The sequence below is a fragment of the Gobius niger genome, assembly GCF_951799975.1.
Source record: "Gobius niger genome assembly, chromosome: 17".
Lineage (NCBI taxonomy): Eukaryota > Metazoa > Chordata > Actinopteri > Gobiiformes > Gobiidae > Gobius > Gobius niger.
In genome coordinates, this window is record NC_136868.1 from 13,143,643 (window position 1) to 13,164,544 (window position 20,902).

At 40.9% G+C, this 20,902-nt stretch overlaps 2 protein-coding genes across 2 annotated transcripts; one reads left to right on the forward strand and one right to left on the reverse strand.

Annotated features, from left to right (window-relative positions):
• Nucleotides 1-6,334: 6,334 nt before the first annotated feature.
• LOC306977104 (digestive cysteine proteinase 2-like) lies at nt 6,335-9,032 on the reverse strand. The gene is made up of 6 exons (XM_079575272.1): nt 8,879-9,032; nt 8,600-8,764; nt 8,306-8,527; nt 7,347-7,515; nt 6,732-6,837; nt 6,335-6,649 (listed from the first exon to the last, which is right to left on the reverse strand). Exons 3-6 carry the CDS (start codon nt 8,471-8,473, stop codon nt 6,550-6,552), a joined length of 543 nt encoding a protein of 180 aa, XP_079431398.1. The 5' UTR covers nt 8,474-8,527; nt 8,600-8,764; nt 8,879-9,032; the 3' UTR covers nt 6,335-6,549.
• Nucleotides 9,033-11,552: 2,520 nt separating this feature from the next.
• LOC306977374 (uncharacterized protein) lies at nt 11,553-19,088 on the forward strand (the record flags this gene model as incomplete). Its single annotated transcript, XM_079575675.1, has 7 exons — nt 11,553-11,656; nt 13,965-14,267; nt 15,904-16,035; nt 16,820-16,918; nt 17,911-18,009; nt 18,133-18,200; nt 19,079-19,088. Exons 1-7 carry the CDS (start codon nt 11,645-11,647, stop codon nt 19,086-19,088), a joined length of 723 nt encoding a protein of 240 aa, XP_079431801.1. The 5' UTR covers nt 11,553-11,644.
• Between the last annotated feature and the right edge of the window lie 1,814 nt (nt 19,089-20,902).

The window sequence follows — 20,902 nt, forward strand, 5'->3', positions numbered from 1 at the left end:
TATGCGATTATATGCCCCTAAGTTCAGCAAAGTGACCATGTCTGTCCTGTTTATGGCAATATGAAGCACTCTGCAAGATTGAGCTTGGAAAGTGATGCTGTGTGTACACGAGGACATGTTTCAGAAAATGCGAAATTGTGAACTTTCTTTCCTAATGGGGCTATTTTGCACACTCCTCGCCTCTTCTCTTACAACTTTATTCATTATTATGCCAAGGATATAGTTTACTTTCTGTGAAAGTTTTCGCCATCTGTCTCACTAAAGTCCGGAAATTTACATGCAAACAAGTCCCTTTGTTAATCTGTATTCATTTTGCAGAACTGTCTTGCTTAAAGGTGACTATACTTCTTTCTCCCGTTTCTCCTCGAGCTCAAAAACAGACTCCTCGTGTCCTTCAACTCAACGTTGGAATGGGCGTACACTTTGTACTTTTTGGCACTGAAACGCAGTGTGACACTAAGAAGGAAGTAGAAGACTTTAGGTGATGTATGATATCCCCTCAAGAAAAGTCTCATGTCTTGGTTCCCTCCCAGAGACGAGACAAGATTCAAGAGAAAAGATATTTAAATGTGACTTCTACAATGTGATATGCGCTTAGAACCAAACAATGACTGAAAGAATCAAATATGGCTTTAGTAACCGATCAACTAAAATACATATGTTTTATTCATCTCCTTGTACTGTGAACTCTTTGAGCCAATTTAAGGTGAGTTAAGCTGAGTCTCAGTGCTGCTCAGTGTAGGATTTACTCCAATGAAGTTCCTCAGCAGATCTGATCCAACGTGATTACGCAGACACCGGTGACTCTGTGGGGAAATCAAAAGGTCATACTAGGATACAGTCACCAATGAGTCTGGTCAGTCAAGAAATTAATATAAATACCAAACTCTGCATTGTTTTTTTATTTTAACACTCATATTAGATCTCATGTGGCTCCTGTAAACTTTCCATATCTTGCGCTAGGCAAGAATCGGCTCCAGAAAAAGAACTTTTTTAATTTGCATGTGATTGTTTGAGTTTAATTTTTAACAAGCAAAAGGTTTTATTCCCTCTATTCAACAGCAGGATGTTCATCACTCCATTGTTGTCGGTGTATATCATTTTACAAATATCATTTTACTTTGACATGGGGCAAATTTATTGTCTATGAATGAGACAAGACACGGCATACTGTATATAGTGGTTGTGCTTAATCGTTTCTTTCTTTATCTGTCTCTATCTGTCTCTAACTTTTTATGGTCCTGCACTGTCTCAACCCAATTAGTAACAAATACATAAAGTCCATTATGATGACTAGTATATACTCTCTAATGGTGAAAAATGAGTCTGACCTGTCATACGCTTCTTGCACAAAATGAGTACTGTACACCTCTTTATGAAAAGTAAGCGAATTAGACTAAACTGAAATGTAAAAGTGTAGAGTTTATTCTGTTGAAACATTGCACAGAAGCTCCAACTGTGTACCTGTGCTCATTACAGTTGAACAATGATAAATGAGTTTCTTAGTTTGTGAAATGCCAGTGTCCTGCCCACTGAGCCCAGACACTGAACCTGAGCTACTCAACACCTGCGGTTTCCACAAATCCAACCTGCTGTCCAGTCACAGTGTAAGGCCAGTGTGCATCTGTCACAATCTGGCAACACAAGTCAGTAGGACACCTGCACCGAAAACTCCTCTTTATTTCACAACAGGACTTTCTCTCACGCTCGCTCAGCCTGACACGTGTCACCGTCGCTGCAGTCTCCAGATGGGACGCACTCTGCCGACTGGAGAAAGAATTATGGATACGCTCCTAAACACGGGTAGGTCTGAAAGGTTGGCAAGTGGCAGACGCTGTTTTTTTCCCCTTCACTGGGAGACGGAGAGGGAGAGAGGGAGAGAGGGAGAGAGGGAGAGAGGGAGAGTGAAAGACCGAAAGAAAGAGCGAAAAAGCGAAAGTAAAAAAGAGCGAAAGAAAGGAAAGAAAGGAAAGAAAGGAAAGAGCGAAAGAGCGAGCGAAAGAGCGAAAGAAAGAAAGAGCGAAAGAGCGAAAGAAAGAAAGAAAGAGCGAAAGAAGAAAGAAAGAGCGAAAGAAGAAAGAAAGAGCGAAAGAAAGAAAGAAAGAGCGAAAGAAAGAAAGAGCGAAAGAAAGAAAGAAAGAGCGAAAGAAAGAAAGAAAGAAAGAAAGAAAGAAAGAAAGAAAGAAAGAAAGAAAGAAAGAAATAAAGCCCAGTACATCATCCTTATAAGGTAATTAGTCCATACTTTATTGTTCTCAATGGGCACTTGAGCACTTACTCAAGGTACTGGGGGTACTGGGAATGATTTCAAATTAACAAAAGAGGGTGAAACTGAGTAGTATTTAAATTGTTTTTTTATTTTAAAGAAACCATTTTAATGATAAAAAAATATAAAGGTGTCATGGCGACATGTAGACAAGCAGCAACCTCCCTCCTCCTGGTACAGCTGCGTTTTTGTTGTTTTTTTGCCTTTTTCTGTGAACTGCATTTGTAGTTTCTGTGCTCCACAACATTCGATTTTTCGGCTTTTTAAAAGTAAACAAACAGCTAGCTTATGAGCTAAAGACATTTGAGATCTACACTTTTCTTCTCCTGAAATATTGAAGAGGCAAAGAGCCCCCCACACCTGCAGCACAGTGAAGGTGTCACAAAAGGAGCTACAGGAAACAAAAAAAGGGACAAACAAGGAGGTATCCAGGCAAGAGTCTCAGCTAAGCTACACATGCCTTCTATCTGTTCTATTCTTCTGACTAATGTTTGTTCACTGTTATATTTGTTTGCTATACTCTTTCTAGAAGATGGTGAGAGACTGTTGTGGAACAGAGGGAGTGGAGTGAGCTGCGCAGGAGGAAGAGGAAGGAGGAGGTGGAGGAGCTGACCAGTGCAGGACACCACGCTCTGAAACAGGAGGCAGGGCAGCGTTTCAGAGGAGCAATGAAGGCTCAGGACTAACACAACATCTGAACGCAATTTCTTTCTACAATTGTACAATGACAAATAACGCACTTTCTTGCTTACTTCTTTTTGAACACAACACTACTAAACACTCAATAATCTGGGTTTTAGTGGATCACTTTGCAGGAGTGGGGGTAGAGTGTAAATTAACGACTCAAGGGGTATGTGAGTGAGACAAAAAAGGTTGGGAACCACTGACCTATTGGCCAAAATTGAGAAGTGAGTTCCTGGGCAGGTCCAGAGTAAAGCTGTAAGCCTTTAGCTAAGCAAAGAAGGGCGCACGCTTGATACTTGAAAAATGTCCAAACACTATACACAGACATACTACCATAGCATATTAGCATATTGTCAAACATATACAACCCTGGCCCGGACACACATTTTTTGTTTTTCCCAGGATGAGAAAGGCTTGGTCAGAACAGATTAGTTTATAACACTTCACTATCTTTAGGGTTAGGATTAGGGTCTGGTATATGGTTAGTTTGGATTGGTTTAAGATAGCGTCTTGTGGATGTGACGTCATGGCTGGAGCTCCACTCATCATTGGCTGCTAAAGTCGGCGAATGGCCAATCAGGGAGCGGCCTTTCCCATCTTGGGGGAAACAGATATTGCGGCCTGAACCTTCTTATTGTGAGATGAGAGGGCTAACCACCATGTCCTCATTTCCATTTACCCAGACTTGTATCAGGCACAAAGGATTCATTGCTGCTTTTGCTCCAGTTGCATTTCCTGTCTGTTTTTTTTAAGGATCACAGAAGTCCCTTTTGATTCTTTGATGGTTGAAATCTTTGAAAGTGTCTGCCGTACCCGACTGAGTTTTTGAGCAGACGAACAAAATGAGGTGAAACAGATCACAAAAGCCACAGTGCACTGGGAATGAAAGGTGGATTCAGCGCCATTATTGGCTATTCATAGAGCCTGTGTAGAGCAGCGTCTTATTCACACAGAATTACCTGCTTTTGTCACAGGTGAAGAATCCCACGTGTTTGTGATCTTATGTAGGGCATGGTGTAAATTGCAAATGTATTGTGCATTGCATGAAGAAGTGGAAATGACACTATTTCATCTTTTTTTTCTATTACTTAGTTTGAGGGGATAATGCAGATAAATATCAATCATAATTTTACAGCATTGTAGCAATTTTATGATGAAGTAAAAATAAACTTTCAATATTTATTTTCTAAAACATAAGTGACATAGAATAAGGACGAGGTTAAATAGGTTAATAATACAAATAAAATGACTCTTAACCATGTCTGTGGCATCGGTCTAACCCGTTTTATGCAAATTACTTTGGAGGTATCATTGTTATCGTTTTTATTCACCTGACCTTAAAGTGTTAAAATGTGTTTGAAGCTTGAAATTAAAAGCCTGTCTCCTGCTTATTGAGACTCTGTCAATAGGTCTGAAAAATTATAGAGCGCAAAAAAGTGAAAAGCAGTGAAAAGCAACCAAGCAGTGAAATCAGAACTTCACAAGTGATGGAAAAAGAGCATTTATTTGTGTTATGGTTAGTCAGTCAAATTGTTAATTTGTTAAAAATGTTATATTTATTCCACAAAAAAAGAATTCTACTGCACTGCCATAATCACAATGTTTTATGTAATACACTGTTCCAAATTATTATTCAACTCATCGTTTCAATACATTTTAAAGCGAAAATGGTCATTTGTTGAATTTGTAGCATTAGGAGGTCATACTTACTGAAATCAAAAGCTATTTAAATAAATAAAAAAGTATTAACAGGTCAAGTTATATTTTACCATAGGAGCCCTTGTGTGACAGCAGCTTAAAAATTATTAAATCTATTAAACTTGTGAGTTTTTGGACAGTTTCTGCTTGGATTTCTTTGCAGGATGTCAGAATAGCCTCCCAGAGCTGCCGTTTGGATGAAAAATGCCTCCCACCCTCATATAAGTTTTTTTGGGTGAGGCTCCAAAGGTTCTCAATAGGGTTGAAGTCAGGGGAGGAGGGGGTCCACATCATGAGTTTCTCTCCTTTCATGCAAGTGATGCAGAGGTATTCTTTACAGCAGGACATGGTGCGTTGTCATGCATGAAGAGGATTTTGCTAGGGAAAGCACGGCTCTTCATTTTAGCACAGAAGACAGTTGTCAGTCAGAAACTCTACATATTTTTCAAAGGTCATTTTCACACCTTCAGGGAGCCTAAAAGGGCCTAAAGGGGCCGACCAGCTCTGATTCTGGTCCAAAACATGACTCCGCCACCTCTTTACTGACGTCACAGCCTTGTTGGGACATTGTGGCCATTCACCAACCATCCACTACTCCACTGATCTGACCATCCAGGGTTACACGGCGCTCATCAGTGAACATGACTGTTTGAAAATGAGTCCTCATGTATTTCTGAGCCACTGCAGCCTTTTCTGTTCTTCAGCATTCAATTAACCGTTTAGGGGAGGCCCGGATAGAAGGTTTATGCACAACTGCAGCCTCTGGAGGGTCCGACACCTTGATGTTCGGGAGACTCCAGAGGCACCAGCAGCTTCAAATACCTGTATGCTGCTTTGTAGTATCTGTTCTCTTAATCTCTCTGATGTGTTTGTCTGGCAGAAACCGTGCATATTGTGCCTTTATCTACACAAACCGGAGTGTGCTCTGAATCATCCACAAATTTCTTATCAGTACGATGATTACACTTAATCTTTCATGAATTATCGAAGGTTTTCATACCTAGACCAAGGCATTCAACTATTTCACGCTTTTCATCAGCAGAAAGACCCTTTTTCTTTACCATATTGCTTGAAAATGATGATCTGCTTAATAAAGTGGAACACCCTTTTTCAGTAGTTTTTCCCTTAACTGGGCTTCCCAACTAATCATCCCAGGTCTCTGAGATTAATGTCAGTGATTCATAGAGCCCCGAGACACAATATCATCCATGAGTTTCATTATTATTTTTATTATTTTTACCTTTTTGACACAAAAATACAATTTGCATAATCATTTGGAACGCAGTGTACAGTCAAAACTGTGACAAAATGTAAACACACAAAAAAAATGACAACACGTACAGCATCTCAACAACTACGACATTCCTATATTATATATGTAAAAATACTCCACAATATTAGGTTTTAAAAATACAAAAAGGAATGTTTTTTTTATTCCACTACCTGTTGTACAAAAATCCAAACATGTTTCACTGTTTTGTTCATAAGTACGTTTTACACTAGTGCTCATTTGCATGATTAACCTCATTTACATTGCAAATCTTGTGTTGCATAATTTCTATGATTATTCAGACCTAATTCTTTCGCAACTAAATGATTTGCCATTAACAGGAGCCAATCACGCAGCATTATTATTATTAATGTGCTTGTTTTCGTACTCACTGCTGCATAATATTGACGTGATAAATCAGTGAAGGAACTGAAATAATATTTAGACCAAGTTCTAATTTCGCTTCACTCACAGAAACCTTTTTTCTTCTTTTTTGTGTGCAATTTAAAGCATTTAAAACCACTTTGTTTGAGAAATGTAGTTTAGATTTGAGGAGTTGGAGGCAGTGAACAGGGTTATGTTATCTTTCACCACTCTGTTGGTTAAAGATACAGTGTGTGAGGTTTAACATTTACAAAATTGGATACAAGGCATAACTTGCGATGCCGCAGGTGTTTTTTCCGTTTCGGAGCATCCTCATGTATCCTCCTTCACCCCAGCTCGTGCCCCAACTGCAGCCAAAAAACAGACAAACACACACCTCAGTGAAGCCAATGGTGCATATTAATCCCCTGTAATAGTCCTTGGACAGACCTGTTTTTGATGATCCAGTAGTCCTGCCCCCCCTCAGAGCCGTAGCCCACCAGCAGCACCGCGTGGCTCAGGTTACCAGGGTTACAGCTCGGCTCGTCGTAGATCCCTGTGACACAAATAAACTGGTTATGTTCAGCCGGCCACCGGGGAAAGAAAAACACACACACATTTTTGTAAAACCTGAGTACACTTTATAAAAACATGTCGCTTTTGGCCGACCAGGAGACCATGTGTTTGAATCAGACGTTAATTATGTTTATTTCAGGCTTGTTTAGTTGCAGTCAAAGTATTAGACAACAGGAGCTGCAGCCAAACAATGGTTTGCAGATGGATTCACTGTCACTTGATATGTTTATATGTTGCTGCTGCTTTTAATTGTTTCTTGATGTAAAGCACTTTGGTGTCACATTATTTACCTAAAATGTGCTACATACTGTAAGTAAATGTGGCTTGGCATGAAAGGAGACAAAATTGTTCAAAAAATAATTACTAAATAAAAACTTTCTCACAAACAGACCTTGGCCAGTGGAACATAGACACAAAGGGTTTACAACATAAGTTCACTGAATCATGGAGACTCAAGATGTTGCTACATGTGTTACTTGTTTGAAGCACCTGAGCTGTAGAAGAGGAAGCTGGCGTGGTCCGCATCCATGGCCACAGTGATTGGTCCAATGGTCGCCACGGCATCAGCCAGTGCCTGCTCGTCTCCTTTAGGGATGAACCTGTAGTCCTTTATGTGGGCCACGGCCAGTCGACTGTCATGGAAACAGGGCTGAGTGTCCTGTTCAGGAATACACAGGTTACTAACGCAGAAGAACGGTGTTGAATGCAAAACATTATGACCACCTGTTTAATAAAGCCCATAGTGCATTGAGCACTGGCACATCCTGAACCAGTATTAATGTCTTCATCATTACATGATGACAGTGTAGTCTGCTGTATGAGTGGTCAGCAGGGCGTCTTTACTTTCGAACACAGTGGTCTCTACAACGCTCCATGATCAATTGTTTTGCAGGTTTTCTGGCAAGAGAACGGAACGTCCGGGACAGGGTTGCCAGGTCCGCGGTTAAAAAAACTGTCCGCGTTTTTTTGCCTTGCTGTAATCAATGTCAAATAGTCTAATTCTATCTTATTTTTGATCCAAATCACTATTTCGAAGGCAAATCCAAGGCTCTGTAAGCTGCTTTTTCAATAAGGGACTAACGATATAAATGTCTGTGTCGATTGAGTCATTTTTACCATTTCGCATGTAAAATACCTTATATTTGAGCAGCATCAGCTTCGCAGCGGCAGAGTCATCTGCTATAAAATAGTCCCTCAAAATGGATCGTTCATGTGATGCAAGGTCAGTTATATTCCAAAAATTATTCTATCGACACAAACATTTATATCGTTAGTCTGGCGTTATAAGTGATTTGCCTCAGGTACTCTGTGGAGGGTCAGACTGTTTTTAATGCAGGCTAGCCTTGCATTGGCCTTGCGCCACGAAACTCTTCAAATATAAGAACAGTATATAAGATTACAAAAAAAACAAATATCTCCAGAAATCAAACCATAGAGAAACGGCCTACCACTGAAGTGTATGGGTAGTTGCTTGTTGACATGAGTCCATTGCTGATCACATAGTCGTACGCGTTTGCCATCCATGCCCCGCTGCACCCGTATGTCCCGTACGATTTGGAGCAGTCGACCAAGTTCTGCTCGCTCAGGGACACGAGTTGGCCATTCTGTTTGTACATCTGCCCCTCTATTGCTCCCGTGGTGCTGAATGCCCAACACGAGCCGCAGTACCCCTGTCAAAAATGATTTAGGACAGTTTAAAGAGGTTCGGGAGCAGTTTCAGTGGGGCGCAAAAAAAATCTTACCTGGTCCTTCACTTCACTGACATAACCTGTGTTCCTGTAGTCGACAAAAAAGGAGTCTAACTTGCGAGCGTTGGAGCGCAGTTTTCATGCCGAGACCGCTTTGCCCCTCTTCACAAACTGGGCATCTATCACAGCACCTTGAAGGACTTGGTATTCCTGTCGTGTCTATGTTTGAAAACCACAAGGAAAATTGTTTGTAGAGTGATTAATTTTCTAACTTTCATGGGTGATTAATGATGCGAATGCTCCGTTTTGGAGAGGAATAGACAGGCACTTAACCAGATCTCCGTATTTATTCATAGCCATGGCGAAGCCTCTCGAGCCCAAGAGAAACCCCTGATTACTGTCCTCAATCAGCCGCTTGTTCTCTTCCCAAATAGCCCTCCTCTCCATGTCGTCCTACACACAAACAGCAAGTGAATCAGCATTTATTATTGACAATATGGCAATAGCATTCAATAACTACCGTATGTCAAATATCAACATTAACCCGCCTTAACCTGAGGCTCCCAAAGTGGAGGTCGAGACCACACAGCACTTTGAGGTTTCGTTGAAATGTAAAGTGCAATATAAATACAATTTATTATTATTATTATTATTATTATTATTATTATTATTATTATTATTATTATTATTATTATTATTATTATTATTATTATCATCATTTCAAAATACACTTTAGGTCATATGTGTGACTGCACCTTTTATATTAAGCTCATGCATGACGGTAATGCGGTCTGAAGTAACAACTTGACAGAGCAGGATTTCAGAAGCAGTTATGGTGAATAGGTCTGGGCTTATTCTACACATTAGGACATTACTGGAACATGTAGGGGGAGGAAAATACATAATTTTAACATTTTTAAACTCTGTATAGTCCCTTTAAAGCAAAACTAAGTAACTCATGCCCCAAGAGGCCATAATGGCCACCTGCAGTGGCGCTTGGCAAAATTATCTATTTGCCAAGCTGCAAATAGATAATCAATCAAAAAATATTAGGAAGTGAATTGGGGTCAGATAAAACAATGATTACAAAGTATTTGAAGAGATAGTCTGTAAGTTTAAATGTTTTACAAAATTGATTCTGTATAATTTACTGCCTCGGCTTGCAATTTACACTGCGGTCCAAATTATTATGCAAATGACATTTTTTTCAAAAGATTTTCTAAATTGTCAACTCAAATGAGAGTCAGCATCATTTTCAAGTCTTTAACTGGTAGAGGATCATTTAATTGGTTGAAAAAATCTCCCAGTGATAACAGTATTTTTTTCAAAAATGAATGTAGTAATAACCTCAAAATCTAATGCAACTCATCATTTCAATACATTTTAAAGCTTGTAATTAACTGAAAATGGTCATTTGTTGAATTTGTAGCATTAGGAGGTCATATTTACTGAAATCAAAAGCTATTTAAATCAAAAAAAGTATTAACAGGTCAAGTTATATTTCACCATAGGAGCACTTGTGTGATAGCAGCTTAACAATTCTTACATCCATTAAACTTGTAAGTTTTTGGACAGTTTCTGCTTGGATTTCTTTGCAGGATGTTAGAATAGCCTCCCAGAGCTGCCGTTTGGATGAAAACTGCCTCCCACCCTCATAGAAGTTTTTTTTGGTGAGGCTCCAAAGGTTCTCAACAGGGTTGAGGTCAGGGGAGGAGGGGGTCCACATCATGAGTTTCTCTCCTTTCATGCCCATAGCAGCCAGTGATGCAGAGGTATTCTTTACAGCAGGACATGGTGCGTTGTCATGCATGAAGAGGATCTTGTTAGGGAAAGCACGGTTCTTCTTTTTGTAGCATAGAAGACAGTGGTCAGTCAGAAACAGAAATATTTTTCAAAGGTCATTTTCACACCTTCAGGGAGCCTAAAAGGGCCTAAAGGGGCCGACCAGCTCTCTCCCCATGACTCTGGCCCTGTTGGGACATTGTGGCCGTTCACCAACTATCCACTACTCCATTGATTTGACCATCCAGGGTTACACGGCGCTCATCAGTGAACAAGACTGTTTGAAAATGAGTCCTCATGTATTTCTGAGCCCGTTGCAGCCGTTTCTGTTCTTCAGCATTCAATTAACCGTTTAGGGGAGGCCCGGATAGAAGGTTTTTGCACAACTGCAGCCTCTGGAGGGTCCTACACCTTAATGTTCGGGAGACTCTAGAGGCACCAGCAGCTTCAAATACCTGTATGCTGCTTTGTAGCATCTGTTCTCTTAATCTGATGTGTTTGTCTGGCAGAAACCGCCCATATTGTGCCGTTATCGGCACAAACCGGTGTGTGCTCTGAATCTTATCAGTATGATGATTATGCTTAATCTTTCATACCTAGATCAAGGCATTCAACTATTTCACGCTTTTCATCAGCCTATTGCTTGAAAATGATGATCTGCTTGATAAAGTGGAACACCCTTTTTCAGTGTTTTTTCCCTTAACTGGGCTTAACCTGAAAACTAATCACCCCAGGTCTCTGAGATAAATGTCCGTGATTCATAGAGCCCCAAGACACAATACCATCCATGAGTTTCATTATTATTTTTTTATTATTTTTACTTTTTTGACACAAAAATACAATTTGCATAATAATTTGGAACGCAGTGTAATAATAAGTAAGTAATATTGACTTATAAAGGCTTTTTATAATTGTACTCAAGTAGAAGTAAAAAGTAGCCTATACCAAATAAGTAAAGTAAAATGTAAACACTACTTTGATACTGGTATTTCAGCATAAACATCTGATCATTGTGATATTAGTGATGTCACCCAACAAAATACTGCCAAAAGTGTGATGTTTCCAAACAGTACTTGTATTAGCGCCATGTTTGTTACACACCAACCTCGTTACACCCACCTCGGATGAATGTATGCAATATGCTCCCACCACATGGATGAACGCATGCCTCCACATGGCCTCAGCTGACACTACTGTGGGTAAGCAGCAGCTCCCCCTGGCGGCACGTGAGCGCCACCGTCACTACAGATGATCTGACCGCCGGTGTGTCTGTGCGGTTATCCCGAATCATGAGTCACGAATGAGGTGCGCAGGATCATGTCTTTTAAGGTAGCTCTTTGCATCACTCTTGGACACACATACGAGTTGCGAGGCCCAATGCAAACAACGCATCACCTGCCCCACCGTGCGTTCAGACACTGGTTTATTGTAATAACGTCCTACATTTGGGGATAAAATAATCCGGAGGAAATAGACGGGATTAAGTTGGTTTTGCATAGTTTTCCGTTTTTGACGAAATGTCCTAATATTATAGTCTCTACCCCGTGCATGAATGAAAGCAGGCACAGTACTGCAGCCAATGTTTTGATGCTGCCTATTACCCATTAAACCGATTTAATTGCATGATGATAGTAATCCTCTTCACATCCAAAGCCGCTCCAGCCTAAATGCTTACAGATGCCGCACAATGTGTTGCCTTTAATTGATATTGTTATATTCAGGATGTCTTTCACAGTTACAAGCCATATTTTTCACTGGACACAATTTACTTATTTGTGAAGTTTTTGCTTATAATGTTGACATACAAAAGTCTATGCTGAAACCAATGCTAGCTTTGATTCAACCTGGATAGACTCAAACAGACGAAAGCAGCGATTAGGAAGATTTATTGACATGTATATTAGTTTTGGCGATCAGACCCCGTTGGCTTGTGGGACTCCGGAGGCAGCTGAGGGGTACCGGCAGGCCAAACGTGCTGCAGCTCATGCGGTCGCAGAGGCAAAAAATTTGGGTCTGGGAGGAGTTCAGAGAAGCCATGGAGGAGGACTATCGGTCGGCCTCGAGGAGATTCTGGCAAACCATCCGGCGCCTCAGGAGGGGGAAGCAGTGCTTCACCAACACTGTTTACAGTGCGGGTGGGGGGCTGCTGACCTCGACTGGGGGTGACCTCGATCGTCTTCCGATGGGAAAGCAGAGGCTGGGGACTCGGAGGTGGGCTCGCCCATCACGGTGCGGCGTTAGCAGTGATGCGGTCGCTGTATCGGTCTGTCGTGGTGAAGAAGGAGCTGAGTCGGGGGGCAAAGCTCTCGATTTACCGATCAATCTACGTTCCCACAAGATCGCGAATACCACCGGCCGAAATGAGTTTCCTTCGCAGGGTGGCTGGGCGCACCCTTCGAGATCGGGTGAGGAGCTCAGTTACCCGAGAGGAGCTCGGAGTAGAGTCGCTGCTCCTTCATGTTGAAAGGAGCCAGCTGAGGTGGCTAGGGCATCTGTTCCGGATGCCTCCTGGTCGCCTCCCGCGGGAGGTATTCCAGGTATGTCCTAGTGGGACAAGGCCTCAGGGAAGACCCAGGACACGCTGGTGGGACTATGTCTCCGAGCTGGCCTGGTGTCGCCTCGGGGTCCCCCCAGAACAGCTGGAGGAGGTGTGTGTGGATCGGGAAGTTTGGGCATCTCTGCTAAGACTGCTGCCCCCGCGACCCGGCCCCGGATAAAGTGGAAGAAAATGGATGAATGGATGGATGGATGGATGGATGGTCTTTAAAGTGTCAGTTGTTCAGACGGTAGATGTAAAACTCAGTTGACCAAAGTGGATTGTGAGAGTAAGAGAGTTATAAGCCAAATCAAAATTAGCTCACTGTCAAGCAAGCCCTCATTATTTTTGATAAAATATTGCTCAGAAATTGATTTTCTGATTGCATTGGGGCACTACGACCTGGAGTGTGCCTCTTGTTGTCAAAATGATGCTGTTGTTCGTCCATCACCACAGAAGCTGGCAATGGACAACTCCTTGAATGGCTCATATTGATTTTCTCCAATAGCACTAAAGTGTTGTTTACTATTTTGTGGTGTCATTCCTTGTTCTCGTCCCAATAAATGCCTAGTCAAGCATCTATTGATAATTTTATTTCGCAAACAGTTTCAAATAAAATGGAGGAGAAATATAGACCAGTAACAACAAAAACAAGCTGCAGTTTGTCCTTCAGTTCAACATTTAATTCAATGACTAATTGGCTGTATCCGACCAAGCAAAATAACTTTAGCTATATTTAGTAATCAATCATTATCAGTTCTATACAGACACAACTTATAAGTATATATTTTCTTTCATGACATCATCAGTCGCCATTTGTGTCGTAAGTAAAATAATAAATAGTAAATCAACTACTTCACTAGTTTACTACTAAAATAATTGTTACTTTCAGCCACAAAGGTTTTATCATTACTTTCTATCATTTTTATATGTAAGACCACAGGGGTTACATTTGATTAGTTAAAAGTGGTGAGTTTGCCCACAAAGTTATATCCATTATGGGCCTGAATCACCCTGCGCTCCATTGTTTTCTCTCAGCTCATGCGTCTAATACTATAATGGTGGTCTGAGGCCAGTGCTTGTTGTGTGTATTTACTGCAGAAGGAGACTCTCCTGGCTAATGCAGTGTTTTGGGCGGCTCGGCAGGGGAACCTGGCTTTACTGCAGCTGCTCCTGAACTCTGGACGAGTGGACGCCGACTGCAGAGACACGGTACAGACACTGCACGACCCGAACAGCTTTGAAACAGTCCCACGTCAGTCTTGTCTACAGGGATGCATTAACCCACAGTTTCTGCAAGCATCGCTTCTCAGTCAAATGGTTGTTCCCTCCAAAGCAATTGTCAATATACACTTTCCTAACCAAAAAAGCCTTCACCAACACATACCAAAGATTCTCTGTGCAGTTCAGATCTGGATTCTGTGGTGGCCATTCCATGCGTGAAAATGACGTCTAATTCTCCCTGGCATAGTCAACTTTTAAATATACCTGCGCCATCAGGGAAGAAGAAATCCATTGATGGAATAACCTAGTCATTCAGTATGTTCATGTAGTCAGCTGATCTCATTCTTTGGGCACATAAATTAGTGTTGCAGCAGACCCCAGATCATAACAATAAGTTAAATCCAGTCGGGGACTTTTTTTTTTTGGTCCGGCAGTGTATTTCACAAACACTAAATCAAATTCCCATTTTGAGTCCCGTTTTGAGTTGATTCGCATAAAGCACATAAAGGCCACTGCTGTTTGGTTTATTGGAGAGAAAATAGAGTTTTTTTTCTAAGGAGATTAAAAGCATTCATGCATTTACATTTAAATTGAACCATTTCTCATCTAATCGAGCAATTTCTTACAGCTTTGCGAGGAAGTATGAAGTAGTTACTGACCAAAAATGTGCATAATTAAAACTGAATGTAAAATGTCCATTGTTGGGCTGAAACAACAACTAATTGATTAATCGACAACTATGATTCTTAAAATTACATTTTAGTCATCGATTAATCGTTTACACAGACTCAGAAAGAGCAAAAAATACATGAAAATGTACTATTTTTGATGAGAAACTACGTTATTGTTAGCAAATACTTAAAGAAGAACTAAGTAACTGGTTTACCTTTATAAATCCTTTCCGTAGTCCCTCTGGGGAAATTACAAGTGTTGATGGGATGATTGGGGGGTCTTTCATCTCCCCCTGGTGTCTCTGGCCAGGAAACCACACTTGCAGCTTTCCCTGCACCGGGTGGAAGCCACCAATACACACTAATGGAATCACGAAGAAGAAGCTAACAGGCTAACGGTGAAGCTAACTGTGGGCTAGCACCACTAAAACAGTATTTACAGCCAAGTTTGAGTGAAAAAAAAATATGTCCATTGTGTAATTGGATGTACAATATCCATCTCTCTCTTTGTCTTTTCTGTAAGCGTAGTATTTACTCTCTCAGACAATTAATGAAATTTAATGAAATGTTAAAAAAACGCAACATGCTATGGCACTTGTGGCCTTTAGGGGCATGAGTTACATAGTTCTGCTTTAAGTTTAAACCAGTTTGGAATAAACATAAAAGAACTCTCTCCCCGATAAAGTGCCAGTGCAGCCTCCAGCCATTAAAGCTCAGTGGCTGAACTTTGGAAGCTCTTAGCTTTCAAATGAATGCATAATCGATGACCAAAATAATCATTTGTTGCAGCCCTCCATAGTGATTGCTGGTAAAATGTGAATAGGTGTTCTCATGATGGCAATTAGGTATTGGGTGTAAATGTCCAGCTACTCATATACTGGACACTTTTCCATACCTATATGTATAGGATATTTTAAATGCTCACATTAAATATAAAAAAAATAGTCATAAAAGTGAGTACTAACTAACTAAATAAAAAAGGGAAAATAGAGTGGACAAGAAAGCTAAAATAAAACCGGATGTACTTTGCTTAATTGGTGGGTTTTGAAAATGGCAGGCGCATTACCCCTTAACCTTGTTCCACATTACAGTCATGATCAGGTATTTAGAGGTGAACTCCTCAGCACACTGGCGTAAAGGAGCAGGTAAATAGCCGTGTCTTTCCTGTGCCTGATCAGACAGGTTCCACGGCTCTATTCTTCGCGGCGCAGCAGGGACACCATGACGTGTGCAAGCTGCTCTTTGAGTTCGGCGCCTCCACTGACTGCCAGACAAAGGTATGCTGCTGTGGGCACAATGACGCTGGCTGGGGTGGGTATATAACTGTGGGCGGATGGGAAAAAACAGCTCTGATCCAAACATGTCTGAAGCTGTGAGTGAGTCAGAGAATCAGCAGCTTTGAGGATTGGACATAAAGGAAAATCTCAACATAAAAACAGATTTACTGCATATAAAGACATGTTTGATAAGAAGTTTGTGAATCCCCATGCGGCTAAAAATAGACTGATGTATTGTCATAGCACAGCAGAACAGAGAACAATTGTTTGGAAAGCACATATAAAACAAACTTTGATTTACAATAGATTCTAAAAAACAATGTAGTCTAATCTTTAATCTCTGCACTAGTGTTTGTGCCAGGCCTTGTTGAATACATAAAACTTTGTTAGCAAAGGGGTCTCTGAGCGCTGTGGGGGGATTTTCCAACAATTTAACAGCAACATTTTGTAGCAAGTGATCAAAAACAGGCAAGTTTATTTGCCATCAGTGTGGGACCCGGAGACATGAACTCGAGACATTGCACTGGTCTGATGTTATGCTTCCACATGAAGAGGGATAAATGCCCTCTGTTGTGCGTCATACTGATATGCAAGCCAAAACATACAGTACAGAGCTGGTGCAGCTGTGCAGCATGACCCAATATGATTAATGGCAATTTGAGTTTATTCTCTTTCTCTGGAGAAAGTTGCATCAAAAGCATTTTTTGGGGTTTAGATACATCCGATCCTGTTTATATTGTGCATTCTTCTGATGTATTTTGCACGGACTGTTTCTTATGCGTAGGACGGTGGCACTGCCCTCACTGTTGCCTCTCAGTACGGACACTCCAAGGTGGTGGACGTCCTGCTTAAGAATGGAGCAAACGTTCATGATCAACTAAATGTAAGTGCCTCTGCACCTCCTTCTTCTTGCAAAGTTGGTACAACGCCAGATAACCCCTCTCTCGTCTGGGATGTGATCTTTAGTCTTCCCTCGTGCACTCAGTGGGGGTCTTGTCGAGTCTGTTTCCCTCCAGAATTACAAATCCCACTATCACTCACCAAAAGGAATACACATTGCTACATTTATGGGTATTTCATTGCCTGGTTAACACCAGACTAAAATCACAAGTTATATTTAGTCTGGGGACCACCGATTCATTTTCTCGTAGGAGAGCTGTGGTTTATGATCGTCCATAGCCGTTTATTGGACGCTACGATTGTCATACAAAATCATGCGTCTGCACGTAGTCATAGCCAATCATATTATCGTATCTGATGACGTATGAAATAAACTATTTAGAACATGGTCTAAAGCTTGATCGAAAAATAGCATGGCGCCTGCTGCTGTCATGTTGGATCCGTAAATAAACGTTTTATTTATTTATCCGTAAATAAACTACATTACAAGCTTCCGTATATCGAATAGTGCGTCATTGTCTTGCCGTCCCTCCTCGTTCTGTGATTGGTTCCCAAATCCATGAGAAAATTGCGGCCCCAGGTTGCTGTGCTGTTCAAGCGCACATAGCACCACAGCGTTAGCCAGGTAAGGTATTTCACTGTGTTTTTATACATTTTTTGATACAGATCTGACTCTTGCTCAAATATATTACTTAACCAGATATTCATTTTTTTCAGTTTTATAGCACACACAAAAAAGCATTTACCCCTGAACTTGAAGATGCAGGTCTGCTCAAAAAACAGTATCTTGAGACCAGTGCCTTGTTAGCAGTCTACATTGTCAAAGTACTGCAATTTATCTTTCTCCGCTTCTAAAACAAAGAACTTTCAGTAAAGTTGGAGTATGGGAGAACAAAATGTAAAGCTCTTTGAATTCCCTCAACAGTGACCAAACGAGGCTGATGCCTGCATAATGTGAACCTTTTTTGTTTTTAGGACGGGGCCACTTCCTTGTTCCTGGCCACTCAGGAAGGTCATGTGACAATAATCCGTCAGCTGCTGTCGTCCGATGCCAAGGTGAACCAGAGCAGAGAGGTAAAGTATAGACAAGTCCACGTTTGCATTTTCCATTCATTACTGTGGAGGACACCTTGCAGAATTTTGCTGGTGTCTGCTCTATTTCCACTACATTGATCCTTATCTGTGCTCTTGTGTCAGGACGGCACTGCCCCCCTGTGGATGGCAGCTCAAATGGGACACAGACACAGACAGAGATATTTAAATTGGTGGCGGAATATTCTATTTTCATTGGGCCAATTGAAATCACTTTAGGTAGAGCATAATGATTATTAGCATACCACATTAAACAGGATATGTGTGCTGGGAATAATAAAATAGGTATTAAAATGCTATTCATAATATATATATATATATATATATGTCAGGGGTAGGCAACGTCAGGCCCGGGGGCCAAGTTCGGCCCTCCAGCATAAAACCTTTGGCCCCCAAGAGAATTTTGAAGAAACATTTACTGATTCATAAATCAGAGACCAAATACGTGAAAGGACTAAAATATGGAAAATATTGTCAATATTTTCACATTTCCCAGGAAAACACCCCATTACATTATATATCATGAGCAAAACTTATATTTGTAGAGAAAAAGTGCTTTACTTTGGGCTAAAGTTGTGAGTTTCGGCCCTTGGTGTTTTGGCAATGAAGAGAATCAGTCCTCCGTGACACAAACTTGCCTACCCCTGTACTATGTTGTCTCTGTGGCCCACCGGCATGAACAAAAAACTTATGGGCTTCAGCCTCATTTAGTCTCTCACGATATTTGAAGTCTATCTTTAAGTGTATTGTCAATACATTTTTGTTATATAAAGTTACGCTGGAATAGGCTAAATGGCACGGCCACTTTTTCACTAGAACCACGCTGACAAGTCTCCAAAGCTGCGCATTTACGATGCGCGTCTCCAAATGCGCGCGGCCAATTAGCATAATTAATTCGGCAAAAATAGCGTGAGCATCCTGCGGCTTTTGTCACTGTATTGGCCTGATGGGAGTCAATTACAAAACATATAAGGAAAGGGAAACTTTCGAGGTTAAAACGAGGAGAGAAGGAGCTCTGTCTCTTTCTCTGACTCTGCACTTCTCAGCGCAGGCAGAGGTAGGGACTCGCCTCACTTCATGTTAAACTGTCATTTGTGACAGTTTAATCTAAGGCCCGCTAGAATAGGCTAGTGTTAAATAAAAAGCACATAAGAGCGAGGCCAGACTACTTCCTAGCTCTGTGTCGTTGCACTGCAGAGCCCACCTCATCAAAGTCACTGATGAGTTGAAGCGCACGTCTTCTTATAGTATCAATTATGAGGAAATTTAGATAGATTTCCATTGACGTCACACTCCCGCACATGGTTCCATATGGCGCCATCATGTGTGTCAAGGGTCTAATTGTTTGTGTTACGGATGGATCATTGATAATATGTGAAGAAGTAGTGCTCATGGCAAGCTCACAGAAAGGGCTTAGAAATTGACTTTTGTTCCAGGAAATAGGAAATACTTTTTATTTTGATTTTTGTCAAGTACAATAGTTAAACTTCTTCCACAAAATGTTCCACACGCAGACTCCATGCAGTTAATGAGAAATTGGCTCCTGAAACAGGGAAAGTTTGTGAAAAAATGGTCATTTTAGCCTCTACAGGCATTTTTGACTCCAATTATTTAAAAAAGTGTAAAGGCCACAGACTTCAAATTTTACAATAATAAAGACAATACTAAAAATATTCAACATGTGGAAAAAGAAGGTGGATAGGAGTGTTTTTAAGAAATAACTTTTGAAAATATGCCTTTTTTGAAATATGCATCCTATTGAAACAAGCACACTATGGGACCTACCATTTCCACATGACATTTTCAAATCAGATTTTATGAACATAAATAACAAAGTGCTCCAGATAAGTTTCAAACATTCTTTTATTTTTTGTGATTTTGGGGTTTTTAACCATCAGAAACAGATCAATTCTTGGCATATGGACGAAAGCTTGACTTCAGTCTTGCCTGTTAGATCTTGCCTGTTATATATAAGACCTTCCAATGCAGTGGTTCCCAAACTTTTTTTCTTGATTCCTCTCCTGCGCATGCTGTAGTCAGGCTGCGCCTCTGTCAAAACATTTAAAAATTCCCCCGAAAAAATTAAAAGTTTACCAATGTGCAATGTGCATTTTAAACACATTTTCTGAAATTAGATAGTTTTATGCACCTGTCGTGATTGTTAACCATTTTAATTGATCTGAGGCCAAATGTATGATCTGATCCTCTGACCAGACAAAGCTCTGGGCCCCACCTGCCGTCCCAGGAGCCCCCGGTAGGAAGCCTCGCTCCCCAAGTTGGGAACCCTGTTCTAACACACTCTATCCAGGCAAGGAGGCTGAAAAGTTCTTGCAGTTAGGGTCCTTTAAAGGCTCTTTTTGATGTAGAGTGTGACTCCTGAATATACTGTCCTTGTTCAGTGTTTCAAAAGTTCACTATTATTTCTCAGATTAGACGGTGATCAGAGCAAAATCAGCTTGAATCCTTGACATCAGCCGGTCAGACCTGAAATCAAAAAGTACCCTTAAGTTTAATTTACAACTAGTTTACTGTATGTTGATGCTATACTTCATATTCCAACTAGTTTTTTTTTTATTACATTGTATGTACTGTTTTGGGGCCCATATGAGTAGATTATTAGTTTAAAAAAATAAAGTCTAGTATCTGTGATGATAATGGATGATTGTGGACCTGTGCGGGGTTAGTTGTACCTTTTCTGAAACCGCATCCTCGTTCCTTTTCCTACGCACTAACACTCGAAATGCATGTTCCCTCGAAGGAAAGGTCTGTCCTAAGCAGAACACGCAGCAGGAGAAGTGGTTTATAAGCATCGATGCAGACTTACAGGTGTGTGTTACACTAGAGAGCAGCCTCATGCACCAAACTATTTCTGTTC